The sequence below is a fragment of the Oncorhynchus keta genome, chromosome 33 (assembly GCF_023373465.1).
Source record: "Oncorhynchus keta strain PuntledgeMale-10-30-2019 chromosome 33, Oket_V2, whole genome shotgun sequence".
Lineage (NCBI taxonomy): Eukaryota > Metazoa > Chordata > Actinopteri > Salmoniformes > Salmonidae > Oncorhynchus > Oncorhynchus keta.
The window spans coordinates 18,071,341-18,085,340 of NC_068453.1; the positions used below are offsets into that span (position 1 = coordinate 18,071,341).

Genomic DNA, 14,000 nt, shown 5'->3' on the forward strand with positions numbered 1-14,000 from the left:
TAACCCTAGGAAGCTCTTTGCCACCTTCTCCTCCCTCCTGAATCCTCCCCCCTCCCTCCTCCCTCTCTGCAGATGACTTCGTCAACCATTTTGAAAAGAAGGTCGATGACATCCGATCCTCGTTTGCTAAGTCAAACGACACCGCTGGTTCTGCTCACACTGCCCTACCCTATGCTCTGACCTCTCTCTCCCTCTCTCTCCAGATGAAATCTCGCGTCTTGTGACGGCCGGCCGCCCAACAACCTGCCCGCTTGACCCTATCCCCTCCTCTCTTCTCCAGACCATTTCCGGAGACCTTCTCCCTTACCTTACCTCGCTCATCAACTCATCCCTGACCGCTGGCTACGTCCCTCCCGTCTTCAAGAGAGCGAGAGTTGCACCCCTTCTGAAAAAACCTACACTCGATCCCTCCGATGTCAACAACTACAGACCAGTATCCCTTCTCTCTTTTCTCTCCAAAACTCTTGAGCGTGCCGTCCTTGGCCAGCTCTACCGCTATCTCTCTCAGAATGACCTTCTTGATCCAAATCAGTCAGGTTTCAAGACTAGTCATTCAACTGAGACTGCTCTTCTCTGTATCACGGAGGCGCTCCGCACTGCTAAAGCTAACTCTCTCTCCTCTGCTCTCATCCTTCTAGACCTATCGGCTGCCTTCGATACTGTGAACCATCAGATCCTCCTCTCCACCCTCTCCGAGTTGGGCATCTCCGGCGCGGCCCACGCTTGATTGCGTCCTACCTGACAGGTTGCTCCTACCAGGTGGCGTGGCGAGAATCTGTCTCCTCACCACGCGCTCTCACCACTGGTGTCCCCCAGGGCTCTGTTCTAGGCCCTCTCTTATTCTCGCTATACACCAAGTCACTTGGCTCTGTCATAACCTCACATGGTCTCTCCTATCATTGCTATGCAGACGACACACAATTAATCTTCTCCTTTCCCCCTTCTGATGACCAGGTGGCGAATCGCATCTCTGCATGTCTGGCAGACATATCAGTGTGGATGACGGATCACCACCTCAAGCTGAACCTCAGCAAGACGGAGCTCCTCTTCCTCCCGGGAAGGACTGCCCGTTCCATGATCTCGCCATCACGGTTGACAACTCCATTGTGTCCTCCTCCCAGAGCGCTAAGAACCTTGGCGTGATCCTGGACAACACCCTGACGTTCTCAACTAACATCAAGGCGGTGTCCCGTTCCTGTAGGTTCATGCTCTACAACATCCGCAGAGTACGACCCTGCCTCACACAGGAAGCGGCGCAGGTCCTAATCCAGGCACTTGTCATCTCCCGTCTTGATTACTGCAACTCGCTGTTGGCTGGGCTCCCTGCCTGTGCCATTAAACCCCTACAACTCATCCAGAACGCCGCAGCCCGTCTGGTGTTCAACCTTCCCAAGTTCTCTCACGTCACCCCGCTCCTCCGCTCTCTCCACTGGCTTCCAGTTGAAGCTCGCATCCGCTACAAGACCATGGTGCTCGCCTACGGAGCTGTGAGGGGAACGGCACCTCAGTACCTCCAGGCTCTGATCAGGCCCTACACCCAAACAAAGGGCACTGCGTTCATCCACCTCTGGCCTGCTCGCCTCCCTACCACTGAGGAAGTACAGTTCCCGCTCAGCCCAGTCAAAACTGTTCGCTGCTCTGGCCCCCAATGGTGGAACAAACTCCCTCACGACGCCAGGACAGCGGAGTCAATCACCACCTTCCGGAGACACCTGAAACCCCACCTCTTCAAGGAATACCTAGGATAGGGTAAGTAAGGGTAAGTAATCCTTCTCACCCCCCTTCTCCCCCAACAAGATTTAGATGCAAGTGGCTGTTCCACTGGTTGTCATAAGGTGTATGCACCAATTTGTAAGTCGCTCTGGATAAGAGCGTCTGCTAAATGACTTAAATGTATGTAAATGTGTGGGTATAGTCCAGTGAGTGGGCATAGAGCCAGTGTGTGGGTATAGTCCAGTGAGTGGGCATAGAGTCAGTGTGTGGGTATAGTCCAGTGAGTGGGCATAGAGCCAGTGTGTGGGTATAGTCCAGTGAGTGGGCATAGAGCCAGTGTGTGGGTATAGTCCAGTGAGTGGGCATAGAGCCAGTGTGTGGGTATAGTCCAGTGAGTGGGCATAGAGCCAGTGTGTGGGTATAGTCCAGTGAGTGTGCATAGAGCCAGTGTGTGGGTATAGTCCAGTGAGTGGGCATAGAGCCAGTGTGTGGGTATAGTCCAGTGAGTGAGCATAGAGCCAGTGTGTGGGTATAGTCCAGTGAGTGGGCATAGAGCCAGTGTGTGGGTATAGTCCAGTGAGTGGGCATAGAGCCCGTGTGTGGGTATAGTCCAGTGAGTGGGCATAGAGTCAGTGTGTGGGTATAGTCCAGTGAGTGGGCATAGAGCCAGTGTGTGGGTATAGTCCAGTGAGTGGGCATAGAGCCAGTGTGTGGGTATAGTCCAGTGAGTGGGCATAGAGCCAGTGTGTGGGTATAGTCCAGTGAGTGGGCATAGAGCCCGTGTGTGGGTATAGTCCAGTGAGTGGGCATAGAGTCAGTGTGTGGGTATAGTCCAGTGAGTGGGCATAGAGCCAGTGTGTGGGTATAGTCCAGTGAGTGGGCATAGAGCCAGTGTGTGGGTATAGTCCAGTGAGTGGGCATAGAGTCAGTGTGTGGGTATAGTCCAGTGAGTGGGCATAGAGCCAGTGTGTGGGTATAGTCCATTGAGTGGGCATAGAGCCAGTGTGTGGGTATAGTCCAGTGAGTGGGCATAGAGCCAGTGTGTGGGTATAGTCCAGTGAGTGGGCATAGAGCCAGTGTGTGGGTATAGTCCAGTGAGTGGGCATAGAGCCAGTGTGTGGGTATAGTCCAGTGAGTGAGCATAGAGCCAGTGTGTGGGTATAGTCCAGTGAGTGGGCATAGAGCCAGTGTGTGGGTATAGTCCAGTGAGTGGGCATAGAGCCAGTGTGTGGGTATAGTCCAGTGAGTGGGCATAGAGCCAGTGTGTGGGTATAGTCCAGTGAGTGGGCATAGAGCCAGTGTGTGGGTATAGTCCAGTGAGTGGGCATAGAGCCAGTGTGTGGGTATAGTCCAGTGAGTGGGCATAGAGCCAGTGTGTGGGTATAGTCCAGTGAGTGGGCATAGAGCCAGTGTGTGGGTATAGTCCAGTGAGTGGGCATAGAGCCAGTGTGTGGGTATAGTCCAGTGAGTGGGCATAGAGCCAGTGTGTGGGTATAGTCCAGTGAGTGGGCATAGAGCCAGTGTGTGGGTATAGTCCAGTGAGTGGGCATAGAGTCAGTGTGTGGGTATAGTCCAGTGAGTGGGCATAGAGCCAGTGTGTGGGTATAGTCCAGTGAGTGGGCATAGAGTCAGTGTGTGGGTATAGTCCAGTGAGTGGGCATAGAGCCAGTGTGTGGGTATAGTCCAGTGAGTGGGCATAGAGCCAGTGTGTGGGTATAGTCCAGTGAGTGGGCATAGAGCCAGTGTGTGGGTATAGTCCAGTGAGTGGGCATAGAGCCCGTGTGTGGGTATAGTCCAGTGAGTGGGCATAGAGTCAGTGTGTGGGTATAGTCCAGTGAGTGGGCATAGAGCCAGTGTGTGGGTATAGTCCAGTGAGTGGGCATAGAGCCAGTGTGTGGGTATAGTCCAGTGAGTGGGCATAGAGCCAGTGTGTGGGTATAGTCCAGTGAGTGGGCATAGAGCCAGTGTGTGGGTATAGTCCAGTGAGTGGGCATAGAGCCAGTGTGTGGGTATAGTCCAGTGAGTGGGCATAGAGCCAGTGTGTGGGTATAGTCCAGTGAGTGGGCATAGAGCCAGTGTGTGGGTATAGTCCAGTGAGTGAGCATAGAGCCAGTGTGTGGGTATAGTCCAGTGAGTGGGCATAGAGTCAGTGTGTGGATATAGTCCAGTGAGTGGGCATAGAGCCAGTGTGTGGGTATAGTCCAGTGAGTGGGCATATAGTCAGTGTGTGGGTATAGTCCAGTGAGTGGGCATAGAGCCAGTGTGTGGGTATAGTCCAGTGAGTGGGCATAGAGCCAGTGTGTGGGTATAGTCCAGTGAGTGGGCATAGAGCCAGTGTGTGGGTATAGTCCAGTGAGTGGGCATAGAGCCAGTGTGTGGGTATAGTCCAGTGAGTGGGCATAGAGCCAGTGTGTGGGTATAGTCCAGTGAGTGGGCATAGAGTCAGTGTGTGGGTATAGTCCAGTGAGTGGGCATAGAGCCAGTGTGTGGGTATAGTCCAGTGAGTGGGCATAGAGCCAGTGTGTGGGTATAGTCCAGTGAGTGGGCATAGAGCCAGTGTGTGGGTATAGTCCAGTGAGTGGGCATAGAGCCAGTGTGTGGGTATAGTCCAGTGAGTGGGCATAGAGCCAGTGTGTGGGTATAGTCCAGTGAGTGGGCATAGAGCCAGTGTGTGGGTATAGTCCAGTGAGTGGGCATAGAGTCAGTGTGTGGGTATAGTCCAGTGAGTGGGCATAGAGCCAGTGTGTGGGTATAGTCCAGTGAGTGGGCATATAGTCAGTGTGTGGGTATAGTCCAGTGAGTGGGCATAGAGCCAGTGTGTGGGTATAGTCCAGTGAGTGGGCATAGAGCCAGTGTGTGGGTATAGTCCAGTGAGTGGGCATAGAGCCAGTGTGTGGGTATAGTCCAGTGAGTGGGCATAGAGCCAGTGTGTGGGTATAGTCCAGTGAGTGGGCATAGAGCCCGTGTGTGGGTATAGTCCAGTGAGTGGGCATAGAGTCAGTGTGTGGGTATAGTCCAGTGAGTGGGCATAGAGCCAGTGTGTGGGTATAGTCCAGTGAGTGGGCATAAAGCCAGTGTGTGGGTATAGTCCAGTGAGTGGGCATAGAGCCAGTGTGTGGGTATAGTCCAGTGAGTGGGCATAGAGCCAGTGTGTGGGTATAGTCCAGTGAGTGGGCATAGAGCCAGTGTGTGGATATAGTCCAGTGAGTGGGCATAGAGCCAGTGTGTGGGTATAGTCCAGTGAGTGGGCATAGAGTCAGTGTGTGGGTATAGTCCAGTGAGTGGGCATAGAGCCAGTGTGTGGGTATAGTCCAGTGAGTGGGCATAGAGCCAGTGTGTGGGTATAGTCCAGTGAGTGGGCATAGAGCCAGTGTGTGGGTATAGTCCAGTGAGTGGGCATAGAGCCCGTGTGTGGGTATAGTCCAGTGAGTGGGCATAGAGTCAGTGTGTGGGTATAGTCCAGTGAGTGGGCATAGAGCCAGTGTGTGGGTATAGTCCAGTGAGTGGGCATAGAGCCAGTGTGTGGGTATAGTCCAGTGAGTGGGCATAGAGCCAGTGTGTGGGTATAGTCCAGTGAGTGGGCATAGAGCCAGTGTGTGGGTATAGTCCAGTGAGTGGGCATAGAGCCAGTGTGTGGGTATAGTCCAGTGAGTGGGCATAGAGCCAGTGTGTGGGTATAGTCCAGTGAGTGGGCATAGAGCCAGTGTGTGGGTATAGTCCAGTGAGTGGGCATAGAGCCAGTGTGTGGGTATAGTCCAGTGAGTGGGCATAGAGCCAGTGTGTGGGTATAGTCCAGTGAGTGGGCATAGAGTCAGTGTGTGGATATAGTCCAGTGAGTGGGCATAGAGCCAGTGTGTGGGTATAGTCCAGTGAGTGGGCATAGAGCCAGTGTGTGGGTATAGTCCAGTGAGTGGGCATAGAGCCAGTGTGTGGGTATAGTCCAGTGAGTGGGCATAGAGCCAGTGTGTGGGTATAGTCCAGTGAGTGGGCATAGAGCCAGTGTGTGGGTATAGTCCAGTGAGTGGGCATAGAGCCAGTGTGTGGGTATAGTCCAGTGAGTGGGCATAGAGCCAGTGTGTGGGTATAGTCCAGTGAGTGGGCATAGAGTCAGTGTGTGGGTATAGTCCAGTGAGTGGGCATAGAGCCAGTGTGTGGGTATAGTCCAGTGAGTGGGCATAGAGCCAGTGTGTGTGGTATAGTCCAGTGAGTGGGCATAGAGCCAGTGTGTGGGTATAGTCCAGTGAGTGGGCATAGAGCCAGTGTGTGGGTATAGTCCAGTGAGTGGGCATAGAGCCAGTGTGTGGGTATAGTCCAGTGAGTGGGCATAGAGCCAGTGTGTGGGTATAGTCCAGTGAGTGGGCATAGAGTCAGTGTGTGGGTATAGTCCAGTGAGTGGGCATAGAGCCAGTGTGTGGGTATAGTCCAGTGAGTGGGCATATAGTCAGTGTGTGGGTATAGTCCAGTGAGTGGGCATAGAGCCAGTGTGTGGGTATAGTCCAGTGAGTGGGCATAGAGCCAGTGTGTGGGTATAGTCCAGTGAGTGGGCATAGAGCCAGTGTGTGGGTATAGTCCAGTGAGTGGGCATAGAGCCCGTGTGTGGGTATAGTCCAGTGAGTGGGCATAGAGTCAGTGTGTGGGTATAGTCCAGTGAGTGGGCATAGAGCCAGTGTGTGGGTATAGTCCAGTGAGTGGGCATAGAGCCAGTGTGTGGGTATAGTCCAGTGAGTGGGCATAGAGCCAGTGTGTGGGTATAGTCCAGTGAGTGGGCATAGAGCCAGTGTGTGGGTATAGTCCAGTGAGTGGGCATAGAGCCAGTGTGTGGGTATAGTCCAGTGAGTGGGCATAGAGCCAGTGTGTGGGTATAGCATAGAGCCCAGTGAGTGGGCATAGAGCCAGTGTGTGGGTATAGTCCAGTGAGTGGGCATAGAGTCAGTGTGTGGGTATAGTCCAGTGAGTGAGCATAGAGCCAGTGTGTGGGTATAGTCCAGTGAGTGGGCATAGAGTCAGTGTGTGGATATAGTCCAGTGAGTGGGCATAGAGCCAGTGTGTGGGTATAGTCCAGTGAGTGGGCATATAGTCAGTGTGTGGGTATAGTCCAGTGAGTGGGCATAGAGCCAGTGTGTGGGTATAGTCCAGTGAGTGGGCATAGAGCCAGTGTGTGGGTATAGTCCAGTGAGTGGGCATAGAGCCAGTGTGTGGGTATAGTCCAGTGAGTGGGCATAGAGCCAGTGTGTGGGTATAGTCCAGTGAGTGGGCATAGAGCCAGTGTGTGGGTATAGTCCAGTGAGTGGGCATAGAGTCAGTGTGTGGGTATAGTCCAGTGAGTGGGCATAGAGCCAGTGTGTGGGTATAGTCCAGTGAGTGGGCATAGAGCCAGTGTGTGGGTATAGTCCAGTGAGTGGGCATAGAGCCAGTGTGTGGGTATAGTCCAGTGAGTGGGCATAGAGCCAGTGTGTGGGTATAGTCCAGTGAGTGGGCATAGAGCCAGTGTGTGGGTATAGTCCAGTGAGTGGGCATAGAGCCAGTGTGTGGGTATAGTCCAGTGAGTGGGCATAGAGTCAGTGTGTGGGTATAGTCCAGTGAGTGGGCATAGAGCCAGTGTGTGGGTATAGTCCAGTGAGTGGGCATATAGTCAGTGTGTGGGTATAGTCCAGTGAGTGGGCATAGAGCCAGTGTGTGGGTATAGTCCAGTGAGTGGGCATAGAGCCAGTGTGTGGGTATAGTCCAGTGAGTGGGCATAGAGCCAGTGTGTGGGTATAGTCCAGTGAGTGGGCATAGAGCCAGTGTGTGGGTATAGTCCAGTGAGTGGGCATAGAGCCAGTGTGTGGGTATAGTCCAGTGAGTGGGCATAGAGCCAGTGTGTGGGTATAGTCCAGTGAGTGGGCATAGAGTCAGTGTGTGGGTATAGTCCAGTGAGTGGGCATAGAGCCAGTGTGGGTATAGTCCAGTGAGTGGGCATAGAGCCAGTGTGTGGGTATAGTCCAGTGAGTGGGCATAGAGCCAGTGTGTGGGTATAGTCCAGTGAGTGGGCATAGAGCCAGTGTGTGGGTATAGTCCAGTGAGTGGGCATAGAGCCAGTGTGTGGGTATAGTCCAGTGAGTGGGCATAGAGCCAGTGTGTGGGTATAGTCCAGTGAGTGGGCATAGAGCCAGTGTGTGGGTATAGTCCAGTGAGTGGGCATAGAGCCAGTGTGTGGGTATAGTCCAGTGAGTGGGCATAGAGCCAGTGTGTGGGTATAGTCCAGTGTGTGGGTATAGTCCAGTGAGTGGGCATAGAGCCAGTGCAAATAAAAAAGGGGGTCAATGCAAATGGCAGTGGTGGAAAAAGTACCCAATTGTCATACTTTGAGTAAAAGTAAAAGATACCTTAATAGAAAATGACTGAAGTAAAAGTTAAAGTCATCCCGTAAAAAACAACTTGAGTAAAAGTCTAAATGTATTTGGTTTTAAATACACTTAAGTATCAAAAGTAAATGTAATTGCTAAAATATGCTTAAGCATTAAAAGTAAAATTCATTATATTAAGCAAACCAGACGACACAATTGTCTTTTTTTAAATTTACGGATAGCCAGGGTCACACTCCAACAGAGATCATTTACATTTGTGTTTAGTAGGAATGACCAGAGAGGTTATATTGATAAGTGTGTGAATTGGACCATTTTCTGTCCTACTTAACATTCAAAATGTAACGAGCACTTTCGGGTGTCAGGGAAAATGTAGTAAAGTAAAAGTTGTCAAATATAAACAGTAAAGTCAATTACAGATACCCAAAAAAAAGACTTAAGTAGTACTCTAAAGTATTTTACACCCCTGGCAAATAGTCAGGGTAGCCATTTGATGAACTGTTCAGCAATCTTATGGCATGCAGAACATCACATAGACACATGTATTAGTTTTCCATCATTATACCAGCAGGCATCAAAACTCATATCTGAATGAAAATGCACATTTAAAATGCATTGGAATGTCTGAGATTTTCACAAATGTGGTTGCTACTTCAAATAGAATTTATTCCAATAACTGGAAAGCTTTTCATAGACTGCAAAACACCAGTCACGCGTAATGACAATAGTTGTCATTCTTGAGACATCGTACTGCCACTTCCCTTCGCTTTCCCAAGTCGTATCATTTCTCATTTCCCGCTCAGCATGCAGACTGCAAACCCCTAATTCAATCTCAATGGTTACTTTTCCTTCCATCGGTCTCCTGAAAGGAAGTTGGAACGTCTTGGCCAGTAATATAACTCTAATTCGTTCTGACTGATGGGTTTAGAACTTGTCCATGATACTGAACATATTTTTCACAATGGAACTGGGGAACTCTTTGTTGGTGTAACGTTATGTAACAGTAATATAGCGTTGTGCAAATGTTTGCGCTTGCATCATGAATGCTTCATTTAGTCAAAATAACTCAATTCCATGTGCCCATTTCAACTGTTGCAGCAACACTATGCAAATCATGGCTACTGTGAGTGTGTGGTATTTGTAGGGGTTTGGCTGCTTAAAGAGCTATTATCATGTCGCTGCGGTGCCATTTAGCCGACGCTGTTGTGCAGAGTTTGTTTACAACGTGAGAGGACAAGCGATGACTGCCGAAGCTCTCGGATGAACGCACACATGAAATATAATCTCAAGTACATAGAACTGTCTATCAGTGTTAACATGCTGTGGGGAGCAAGATGCTGGAGAATAAAAGCAAGCATCCTTCATTTTGAATTCTAGGTGCAAACAAGATGCTCTGGCAGATGCTTTCATGTATGCCCCACTATTTCCTTTGAATGATTGCATATGCTTAAGTCTAAAGTCAATATAGATAGCTAGATGAAGAGAGAGAGAGAAAGTGAGAGAGAAATCCAAATGACTTTGCATCAGATATTGCGCTGCATTACTGTAACGGCTGATAAAACGTTCTGAGATGGAAGACAGTCAGTTGCAGAAATCGATGCACAGCCTGCCTGTGGAGTTGTGGGCAGTGAGGTGGACAGCCATGTATGGAAGATGAGATGGCAGAGTGTGTGTGTGTGTGTGTGTGTGTGTGTGTGTGTGTGTGTGTGTGTGTGTGTGTGTGTGTGTGTGTGTGTGTGTGTGTGTGTGTGTGTGTGTGTGTGTGTGTGTGTGTGTGTGTGTGTGTGTGTGACGGAGAGGTCTGGCTTGTGTCATGGAAAGATGATGGTATGCTAGCTGCCTGTTTGGCTAACATTTAACAGGGGCATCTGGGGAAGCAGCAGGTGCTTCTGTGGCTGTGCATGAAATGAATGCACTTGGCCTTGTCTGAAGGCGATGCCTTCAGGTATGTGCATGGCCTTTTGTGTTGTACACATGGCAGGCCGCAGGTAACAACGTAGTAATGGTGTAGTGCTCCTCGCAGGCTGGTTAAAGGGGTTAAAGGTCAGGTTGATAATGACAGTGATTTAAGTGGTTGTTTTAACTTCTCGTGCCGTTGTGGTTCTGTGCTGCCTCTCCTTCCTCTTTACTTCACAATTCCTCTTTCTCATCTCCTTTACTGCTTCTTCTTTCATTCTGTCCAGTTTCTTTCGATTTCTCAAACACTTTTATTTCCTGTCTGGTACTTCCTGTCCCCTCCCTCATCTCTTGCTCTCCCTCAATCTCTCTCTGACCTTCTCTACTCCTTCTACAGTACTCTCCTTTGTCTCTTCATTCCTCTATAATGTTATTGCCTAGTCTCTTTTTTCATTTCCCCTAACACTCCTTCTCTCTGTGCAACATCGGAATTGAGTAAGATGTTGCATCAAATGCTGCCGAAGTAGAAATAACACTGTCAACAAGAAGACGGCAGCGCAACACCAGTACACTACTCATACATACATACATACATTTGCACTTCAAAGGAAACAATAATGAATCTAATCATTTAATGATCAACATGTTTGAAAGCAATGCATTTCATTTTGTAATCTGCTGTCGCTCATCTCCCCCCTACACACACACAGCTCAGCATATGACGTGCGGCTACGACAGAAGGTGGCGGTGAAGAAGCTGTCTCGGCCTTTCCAGTCCCTTATCCACAGTAGGCGCTCGTACCGCGAGCTCCGGCTACTCAAGCACATGAAACATGAGAATGTGAGTAAGGAGTGGTTGAAGACCTCCCATGTTGGCTAGTTGACCTAAATGGCCTTGATAATGCACAATAGAGTTGTAATTCTTTGGCATCAACCTTCTCCCTGAACAGGTAATAGGACTACTGGATGTATTCTCCCCTGCTGCATCGCTAGAGGACTTCCATGAAGTGTGAGTGACTACTGAAAGAGCACTAGGATGTCCAACATACCCCATACAGTGATTATACTCTCATGGTTATTCTGATGATAACATGTTGCATTTAAATAGAGCTTTTCACCAGGATTCAAGGCATGTACTGTCTAACTGAAATGGAACATCTCCACGCACTGTTCTAAAAGTCCCCTCCTCCTCCTCCCTCCTCCTCTTTCCAGCTACCTGGTAACCAACTTGATGGGGGCAGACCTGAACAACATAGTCAAATTCCAGCGTCTCTCTGATGAGCATGTGCAGTTTCTTATTTACCAGCTGCTCAGAGGCCTCAAGGTAGTTGTATCATGTTTAGACATGTTTTTATACATACTATCCCATACACTGACAGTACAAAGCAACCTTCCCTGATTATAATTGTTTTAACTCAAAGGCAACTGTTACGTATTTCAATGTGCCACAATTGAACCTCAAACACCATGATCATCCTTTTTATACTATAAAACTACTGGCTATAATTTACTAGAAAATCCCTTAACATCCTCTGAAATGGTATATATACTGTACCCTGAAATTTGATTATAAACTCGGATATACTGCTAAGTTTGAAAGCTACATTATGCCTGGCTCACTAGGTAGTACAGTTAACAGGGGACTGACCAGCCAGCCAAGTAACTAGCAAACCTAGTTACCAAGGAATTAACAAAAAATGTAGACCCTTTTAGACAGGGGCCAATGTTGGAATACACTGTTGACCTCTCTCTCTCTCTCTCTCCATTCTTTCCTCTCTCCACCCACTCCTCCCCCAATCCCGCTGCCATGTCCCTTTTCCGTCTCCCCCTGAACAGTACATCCATTCAGCAGGACTGATCCACAGAGTGAGTGGTGGCTTTCCTCTTCTCTTCTCTACTTGCCCACTCTTTACATTTTTCCTCTTCCCCTCTTTTCATAAAGGCAGTCTCCTGGATAGCAATTGTCTATCCTGAGTGCTTTATTGCCTTTAAAGGCAATTCTGTATTTTAAAATGTACCGGTATGTGTGAAAGTAGATCATATCATATTGTGTGAGTGTGTTAGAGAGAGATTGTCTGTCTGTCTGTCTGTCTGTCTGTCTGTCTGTCTGTCTGTCTGCCTGCCTGCCTGCCTGCCTGCCTGCCTGCCTGCCTGCCTGCCTGCCTGCCTGTCTGTCTGTCTGTCTGTCTGCCTGTCTGTCTGTCTGTCTGTCTGTCTGCATGGCTTTCTCCCTTTCTTTTCCCCTGTCCCTCAGACAGTCTTTGTGTTGAACGTTCTGTCTTTTTTCATGTGTCTGTCTCACAGGACCTAAAACCAAGTAACGTGGCAGTGAACGAGGACTGCGAGCTGAGGGTAAGACCAGTGGCCCAGCCACCCAACTCCTCAACGCCTCAGACAATCACAACACAACCCCCCCCCCCAACTTGGTAAGGGCTATCACCATGACAACCTGTGTCTCTCTCTCCCCCAGATCCTTGACTTTGGATTGGCCAGACAGACGGATGATGAGATGACGGGGTACGTGGCGACTCGCTGGTATCGAGCGCCAGAGATCATGCTTAATTGGATGCACTACAATCAGACAGGTACAGATCCACACTCACACAACCCAAAAATGATCATAAAACCAAGATTCTCATTTCACACCACACATTACCAGACACCTTCTAATATAACAACCAAACACATACTCTATCATCATGCAGTTCTATCCAGAAAGAGAAATTAGCTAGCTATATCTGTGCCGTTATGGCTAATCGTAAAATCCTGTTGTTATGACGACTGAATGTTAACGCCTCTGTTATAGTGGATATCTGGTCAGTGGGATGCATCATGGGAGAGCTGCTGAAGGGGAAGGTCCTGTTTCCAGGCAACGACTGTATCTTTCACTAAAACGGACATGGCTTGAGACTGAGTGCACTACACTCCACAACCGCTCTCCAGCGCTGTTACCACCAATACTGCTCTATGGACACACATCAGCTCCTCCCATATTTGCATCACAATCCCATCTAGAGATATAGCCTTTCTGTCTGAAGGGGAAGTGTATTGAGAGTGACTGAAAGGAAAGGAAGTTCACAATGGACTGAATTGTATTGGCTGTCACTGTACAGAGTCTAAAGACTGAAACAAATAGGAATGTGATTTACTGCTTTGTATGTCTGTATTGGGTCCTCAATTGTAGGAGTATGCTGTCTGCATAAAACTAACAAATTACTTTTTCACGATCATGATGGCCCTTAATTAACCCCTCCTGATCTAAGATATCGACCAGCTGAAGAGGATTATGGAGGTGGTGGGCACCCCGACCCCTGACCTTCTACAGAAGATCTCTTCTGAACATGTGAGAAGATGGAGAAATAGAGGGAGAGATGGGAAAGTTGAATGGATCATTTAGCTATAGCAATGCTTTAATGATACTGATGATCCCCTGACATCCATTGATCGGTGTAATTGATTGACTAATTTGATGATAGATTATTCAATATTTTGCTTGTAGCATGATTGATTTCTCAATTGATAGATCAGTTGGCCCTGCAATGTACTGTACACATTGTCACGTGTGTCGTTGTACATTGCTTCCTATTCATAGGCTCAGAAATATATCCAGTCTCTACCCTTCATGCCCCAGCAGGACTTAGAGAAGATGTTCAGAGGAGCCAACCCAATGGGTGAGACTGAGTCATACCCGATAACTGAATTTGCTGGAGGCAAATTTTAAACCAAGGCTATGGATTACATAAGGCAGCTTTGTAATATTTTTCCCTTTGTGCCTACATCTTAATCTCGGTCTACATCTTTCTCTCTGCATCTTTATTCTTCTCTCTCCCTCCCTCTCTCCCTCAGCTGTGAATTTACTGAAGCGCATGCTGGTTCTGGACTGTGATGGGCGTATCTCTGCCAGTGAGGCTCTCTCCCACCCTTATTTCTCCCAGTACCACGACCCGGACGACGAACCAGAGGCCCTGCCCTACGACCAGACGCTGGAGAGCAAGGACCGCACACTAGAGGAGTGGAAAGGTGAGAGAGCAAGAGAGAGAGAGATGGA

The 14,000-nt window shown here is 49.1% G+C and overlaps 1 protein-coding gene across 1 annotated transcript in view; it reads left to right on the forward strand.

Moving 5' to 3' along the window:
• The window catches only part of LOC118365973 (mitogen-activated protein kinase 11-like), a 29,398-nt gene that overhangs the window by 12,352 nt on the left and 3,046 nt on the right, over positions 1-14,000 (forward strand). Inside the window, exons 2-11 of the mRNA XM_052492313.1 lie at positions 10,664-10,793; positions 10,903-10,961; positions 11,165-11,276; positions 11,789-11,818; positions 12,257-12,304; positions 12,423-12,537; positions 12,759-12,830; positions 13,216-13,295; positions 13,545-13,623; positions 13,799-13,972. Coding sequence (XP_052348273.1) covers positions 10,664-10,793; positions 10,903-10,961; positions 11,165-11,276; positions 11,789-11,818; positions 12,257-12,304; positions 12,423-12,537; positions 12,759-12,830; positions 13,216-13,295; positions 13,545-13,623; positions 13,799-13,972 — 899 coding nt within the window. The remainder of the gene's footprint in view (positions 1-10,663; positions 10,794-10,902; positions 10,962-11,164; positions 11,277-11,788; positions 11,819-12,256; positions 12,305-12,422; positions 12,538-12,758; positions 12,831-13,215; positions 13,296-13,544; positions 13,624-13,798; positions 13,973-14,000) is intronic.